Genomic DNA, 7,353 nt, shown 5'->3' with positions numbered 1-7,353 from the left:
TCACTCCTCTTTTAAAAAAATCTTTTCAAAAAATTTTGCAGGCCAAGGTTTTGTTAAGTGCCCCTTTATTTTGTGAAACACTGAAGAAGAAAAAAAAAAAACCCAACCCAATACCTATTAAACTATGATACACCACCAATTTTTAAGCTACAACTCAGATGTTAAAAATGTATCTCAGGATCAATAAATACAGCCCACAAGTCTTTAAATATTTGTTATTACAAATTCAATACTGTATGCTGCCAAGTTTTTAATAGATGTGTACAGCATGGTGACCATGTACTCATGCAAATACAAACCACACACAGACACACGCAGGATCATGGGTGGGGGGCCTCTCTGGCCCTCTACTTCCTCCTACTGGCTCCCAAGGCAACACTATGGAACTCCTTGGAGGGATCCAAGCAGTGATCTGAAAAGTGGTCAGTACATGACCACTGACATGTACTCTATTTTAACCTAAAGTAGTTTAAGACATGCATATAAACAAGCATGCCCATGGCTGGATAATTATAATCAACCCAATTCTTCACTTTCAGATACTTATTTAGACTAAGCTTTTTCATCTCTCATAAAAAATATAATGATACCTGTCATATAAAGAGAATATGAAAATCAGAGGTTAAAATTTTCATGAGGAAATAAAACATAAGTTATATGGCCACTACAAATCCAGCTTTTAAAAATTAAAGCATTGGCTCTTTGTGATCTGTTCCTATCCACTGCCTGTTTTCTTACCGTCTGTGGGCGACTGAAATGGAGCTTCTCTCGAACTTCATAGGACAAAGATATATCCTTGAGAGTCAAATAATCTAGGTCCTTTGGCAGTTGGAGAGCTTCATCTCTCTGAACTTCCTTTATTTCTTGTTGCTGATGGAACAATACTGATTCATAAGTGGCTGGTGAACAAAATTAATTATGTTGTGATACTTAGATAACATTAACAACCTACATGTTTCTAGCTTTTTACAGAGAGCTCTTGCATACTGATCTCACTACCATGACAGGTGGGGCAGGTGTTTCCTTTCGCAGAAGAGACTGAGGCTAAAATAAAGAGAGGGACTATCTTGCGTACTAACTACAACATTCTGCCTGGCAGTTTATTCCATGTCCTTCTCGTTTAAAAAGTTAGAAAATTTTAAGTAAAAAAAAAAAAAAAAAATTGCTTTCTTTCTCAATGCAAATTTTGGTGGCACACTTTCTTCAACAGGCTATAGGTTTGAAATTCCAAAGATAAGGTTTTCTCCAAGAAGATGGTTTTCAAATAAAGCTGTAATTGTTAAAAGTATATATTCTTGGATGATAACATATAATTTAAATAAATTAACTGAAGTTTTATTCAGAGTGAAGTTATAAAGACAATTCAGCAATTATTTTGTAATTAAAGCATTCCATTCTTAGAAAAATAAATCCAAGACCTGTTTTAAAACCTATATTGAGGTGGTCATTCTGTCCTGTTTAAGAAAAGCAAGTCTTCCCTAGAGGTTCTGGCAGCTTGTGTTTCCATCACTTGACTGGTAGCCAGAAAATCTCAGCTCTGAGCCTGGCTCTACCAATAAACTGCCCTCTGACAATGAACACATCATGATACTCTGGGCCTCAGCCACCTTACCTAGAAACGTTATGGGCTGACCCAGAGACTTACAATGGTCTTTCTGACAACACAGGAGAGCTGTGAGGTGCACAGGCCTTGGAGACAGACATACTAGGTTCAAAGCCCACTTCTGCCACTCCCCAACTGTGTGACCCTGGGCAAGTTATGACTATCTGTAAATTAAGACATAATGCTAAGCAGCTATCCCTTCACATGACACTTTTTAAGTATCAAATGAAATAATTCATGTAAAGGGATTAATATAACATATAACACATCAGCATGACAAATTGTAATGAAATTTTATGACTCAGGAATAGACTATAGGATAACAGAATATAAATAATGTATATGTTAAAGATATATCTAATTTTTCAAATATGTATAGCAAAACATGAGAGATAGTACAAAGAAGAATCTGAAACTGATTTCTGCCTTCAAGAAACTTGCCTGAGGCCTTCCCTGGCAGTCCAGTGATTAAGACTTCACCTTCCAATTCAAGAGGTGAAGTTTGATCCCTGGTCAGGGAGCTAAGATCACACATGCCTCAGGGCCCAAAAAGCCAAAATATAAAACAGAAGCAAGACTGTAATAAATTCAACAGATTTTTAAAATGGTCCACATTAAAAAAAAAAAAGGAAAATCTTATCTAGCGGAGGATCTAGGTAGTGATTTGAAAACTGATATAGGCTATATTTTAACTTAGTGTGGTTTCTTTTAAGCCATGGGTATTAGTTAGAGTCTTTATATATGCCAGTCTTAAAGAACAAGGCAAAATAGTAAATACTCCATGGCTGAAGTCAGGGTTTCCTATAAACAAGTTGAAGATAATTATTTTGGATGATTTATTGGACACTGTAAAACTGCAAACCAAGTTTAAAATACAGAGTTTAATCACCTTTTCCCAGATGGTAACGGCCTAAATGTTCAATAAAGTAACTTTTACTCAATAGAAAGATCATGATGTTGAGATATAAGGTTAACAATACTTCTTACACATTAGCAAATGACCAGGGCATGGTCATTTGAAAGAATGATAGGTAGCAGTCAAACCATAGCAAGGTGACAGACCTCCCTGGAACTGAAAGAAAATGTTACTGCTAGAAGGACTGCAGCATTTTTACCACCTTCGCTGGTCCCCAAGGAGCCTGAAGGCCTTTCCTGTTTGAACAGTCTGCCTGTTATTCTGTTTTTCCTACCCTTCTCTCCCATCTCATTCTGTTCCCTGACTTTTTCTCCACACAATTTTCCAGTGGAGGAAAAAAAAAAATCTTCTATCACAATGCAGAAGCTAATGCTATTATCAGTATTTCTGTTTGAATTATTTTTTTTTTGGCATGCGGGATCTTCCTTGACTGAGGATCAAACCTGTGCCCCCTGCATTTGGAGTATGGAGTCTTAATCACCAGGGAAGTCCTGAAATTTTTTTTTATAAAGAAAAAATTAAAATTGCAGTACAACTCCAAAAGTCACATGTGACTTTCATGGTCAATATACTGACCAAGAGTATGAGAGCACACCAAATGTTATAACATACAGGGGCAGACTGTGAACTTCTTTGCCTGATACAAAATAAGCCTTTGTTAATGAAAGAGTATTATATCATCAAAGCAAAGATAGCATTATTTTCTTCATTATTAGAACATTTAAGTGGAGAAAACATTAAAAGTTCGAAAGGAAAAAAGATTTAAGTATTTTTTTTTTTTTTAAAAAGGAGAGCTCAACAGTGGCACTTCCCAACATGAAATATACTCACGGATCACCTAGGGATCTTGTTAAAATGCAAATGCTCACTCAGTGGGTCTGGGGTGGAGCCTGAGATTGTGCATTCCTAAAACATTCTGATGTGTTTACAATGCTGCCTGGGAAACCTACTCTGAGTGGTCAGAGCCTAAGACGATGCTGGTCTTACAGTAATAATGGCTCCTCTTGATACAGAACTCTTGGTGTATCTGCAATTCATTCATTATTTGCACAAATGAAGAAGAGAGCATACAGACATCCTAACTAAAAAATTTTCTACCTTCTATTTTCAGTCTTTCCGCCAGCTCTCTACATTGGGTGTACTTCTTCAAGGGCTCTGGAACAGCCCTGGCCAACAACTCCATGTCAACTTCCTCATACTTCAGAACATCAAGAGCTCTACAAACACAGAAAAGTTTCATTAACACAAGGGTCCATATCATATCAGGCAGATTAAGAACAAAATTCCTTGAAAGTAATACCAAATCTCAGAATAAATATTTCTAATTTTCCCCAAGTACACTGAGCAAACACAACAGCATCGTCAAGAAGATCAGCATGTGATTCTCAGGCTGAATTTTGTCAAAAGCTTTTGTGCATCTGTTGAGATTATCATATGGTATTTATCTTTCAATCTGTTGATACGGTGTATCACATTGATTGATTTGCGTATACTGAAGAACCCTTGCACCCCTGGGATAAACCCGACTTGATCATGGTGTATGATCTTTTTAATGTGTTGCTGAGTTCTGTTAGAGAATTTTGTTGAGGATTTTTGCACCTATGTTTATCAGTAATATTGGCCTGTAATTTTCTTTTTTTTTGTGATGTCTTTGTCTGCTTTTGTTGTCTGGGTGATGGTGGCTTCATAGAATGAGTTTGGAAGTGTTTCTTCCTCTGCAATTTTTTAAAAGAGAGCATGTGATTCTCAACTCCTTTCCTTTATCGAGAGGGGTAAGTGGTTGGTAAAGAGGTACTGCAACAATCCATTTGTCCTCTGGAGCTTTCCTATTAGGACAGAATATCCTCTGAAAACAAGGGTGTGATTGATTCCTAAGAATTTCCTAGGGTGTGTAAATTCCCTAAGAATTTACATCTAAGTCATGTTAAGCCCATGTCCTGTGAATGCGTCACCCTTCTGCACGCATGCTCAGAACCAACTAAAGGAGATCTGCTTGCTCCAAGACTGGAAATTATCCTGCAGTTTCCTCCTCCTTTTGCTTGGTTCTCACCAGGTTTTACTGATCTGCACACTTACCCTACACTACACTCACTGCCTTAATTTTATTTTCATTTACTTTGCCCTTTCCCTCTTTCAACAGATTGCTTTTTTGATCAACTCTGTCCACCCAAAATCAATTAAACCAAATAATTTATCAGGTCAAAAGAAAATCAAATCTGCGCATCGCAGGGTCCCAAGTCCTTTCAGGCCTCCCAGATGTGTTTATTTTTTACAGCTCATTCTATCAGCACAGTCATGTGTCACTCTCTCTGCAGAGGCCTGTCTCATCTCAGCCAGTCTAGGAAAGGCCAGACACCTCTTCCCACAAGGAGCTGTCAACTTTGTTGTGCTCCACAAGATGAATTATGTCAATTAATTTCAGAAGTCTCATCAGATAAGCTATTGATACAATGAAACCAAATAACCCTAAACTCCAAAAGAAAAGGGGCTGTCCTTTCAGAAATTATAGAACAAGACTTTCCTGGTGGCTCAGTGGTTAGGAATCGTCTGCCAATGCAGGGAACATGGGTTCAATCCCTGGTCTGGGGAGATTCCACATGCTATGGGGCAACTAAGCCTGTGTGCCAGAACTACAGAGCTCACCTGCCTTGGAACTGGTGCTCTGCAACACGAGAAGCACTGCACCAGTCACAACTAGAGAAAACTTGCATGTAGCAACGAAGACCCAGGGCGGCCAAAAATAAAAAAATTATAGAACATACAGGAACATACCTCCTAATGACTAACTAAAAAAAGAGCTACCTTAGGAATCTTACAGGATGGTGACCTCAAAGAAAAGCCTATGACCATTTAACTTTTAAGAAGGTTTTAGGGTTCCCTGCTGGTCCAGTGGTTAAGAATCTGCCTGCTAATGCAGGGGACGTGGGTTTGATCCCTGGTCTGGGAAGATCCCACATGCTGCGGGGCAACTAAGCCCGTGCGCCACAACTCCTGACCCAGCACTCTGGAGCCTACCAGCTGCAACTACTGAAGCCTGTGCTCCATGACAGGAGAAGCCGCCGCAATGAGAAGCCCCGGTAACGCAGTGAAGAGCAGCTCCAACTTGCGGCAACTAGAGAAAGCCCACGGGCAGCAGTGAAGACCCAGAGCAGCCAAAAATAAGTACATTTTTTATAAGGCTTTTAAACAATTTGTTTAGAAGGCTTGGAGCTGTTTGCAGGTCCAAACTTCAAGACCAGCTTTGAATGAAGCCTAAGCCTCAGAGTACAGAGGGCTGCCACAGAAGGACAAGTTAGCACACTTCTGCAGAACAGAAGAGACAGTCTCTGCGCTATCTGACACATCAGTGCGTTTCTCTATGATCCTGACAGGAAATGTGTGCGCACATGCTCTGCGGATCTCTTCTGTCAAAATGGTAGCTCAAAGTCCAATTCCGCTTCTCAGTGCCTGGTGCACAGCCTGCTATGTGTGCAGCAGATACAATACTTGTCCTTGGACCAATTTTCTATCTTTCTAGCTTTATATATCTAGGAATTGATCAAGTGAGTTCTTTCAGGGAGGCTGAACACTAGACTATAAATATTCTACCAAAATCAAACAGGAGGATGAGGCCCCTGTTTCCTTCTGAAAGGAAAGACACCTGAATTAACAAGAAAAGCATTTCTCAAATTACTATTTTAAAAAAAAGTTACCTTAACAAAATGGCTACTCTTGGGATTAGGTAAAAATATAAAACTGACAGCCCCCTCCTTTTTCATATTTTTATTCATCAATTAGCATTCTAAACTGTGTTGAAAACAATCACTTCCTTTGCTCTCACTATGACCATACGAGTCACACTGAATGCAAATTATAATTATATAAAATCTAACATACTATAATATTTGACCTAAAAGAAGCATAATGCTATAAATTCTTCTGCAAAGTTTGAAATAATAATAAACCCTCTTAAATTTAAACAAATAGTTGGACAACAGAGTGAAATATAAAACTATGCTTATACTACTATCATCTCCCAGTAACCCTTAACTGGTAAACAAATAAATCTGCCAATCTCTGAACCAAGCTGTCTTTCCTGTGAATGAGACCCCCTGGTTTGGGTGACAACCATGCAGATTCTTTATTATTTATTGTTGCTAAGTCACTTCAGTCATCTCTGACTCTTTACTACCCTATGGATTGTAGCCCACCAGGCTCCTCTGTCCATGGGATTCTTGAGGCAAAAATACTGGAGTGGGTTGCCATATCCTTCTTCAGGGGATCTTTCTGACTTAGGGATCAAACCCACATCTCTTAGGTCTCCTGCATTGGCAGGTGGGTTCTTTACCACTAGCGCCACCTGGGAAGCCAATTATTTACTGCTGCTGCTGCTGCTAAGTCGCTTCAGTCGTGTCCGACTCTGTGCAACCCCATAGATGGCAGCCCACCAGGCCCTCCCGTCTCTGGGATTCTCCAGGCAAGAACATTGGAGTGGGCTGCCATTTAAAGTGGTGCCAGTGCTTTGGGAAATTCTCTTGAAAATGAAAATTTGGGAACACAAATTATAAACAAAAAACATAAGATGAAAGTCAAAGACATGTTATGCCTGGCTGTTAGTTAAGGAGAGAGCACCGAGAGAGATCAGGGATGACAAAAAGTGGCATTAAAATGAATATATCATTAAGCCTACAAATTTCCTCACAAGCAAAACACGGACTGAGAAAAAGAAAACTATACACAAAAAACACACTGGAGACACAGCAGCAAGATCAAGTCAGCAAGTGTGCTTCTAAGATACAGTGACTGTAGATTTATACCGTCTAAACCCCGCCCCGCCCCCGTTAGCTTACATTTT

The 7,353-nt window shown here is 39.2% G+C and overlaps 1 protein-coding gene across 2 annotated transcripts in view; it reads right to left on the bottom strand.

Annotated features, from left to right (window-relative positions):
- Positions 1-7,353, bottom strand: part of MTO1 (mitochondrial tRNA translation optimization 1) — a 34,113-nt gene that overhangs the window by 12,717 nt on the left and 14,043 nt on the right. The window contains exons 10-11 of one of the 2 annotated variants that reach the window (XR_008686887.2): positions 3,618-3,736; positions 739-870 (exon numbers count right to left, since the gene is read on the bottom strand). Coding sequence is in view for 1 of the 2 variants with exons in the window: in XM_055433197.2 (XP_055289172.2) it covers positions 739-899; positions 3,618-3,736 (280 nt within the window). In the remaining variant the exon portion in view is untranslated. Of the gene's footprint in view, positions 1-738; positions 900-3,617; positions 3,737-7,353 lie in introns of both variants that reach the window. The other variant, XM_055433197.2, reaches the window with a different exon arrangement.

The sequence above is a fragment of the Moschus berezovskii genome, chromosome 10 (genome assembly GCF_049115385.1).
Source record: "Moschus berezovskii isolate FMDL1 chromosome 10, NW_MosBer_1.0, whole genome shotgun sequence".
In the NCBI taxonomy this organism is placed as follows: domain Eukaryota; kingdom Metazoa; phylum Chordata; class Mammalia; order Artiodactyla; family Moschidae; genus Moschus; species Moschus berezovskii.
Note: the sequence above shows the minus strand (reverse complement) of the source record. Positions and strands in the feature narration are given on the sequence as shown.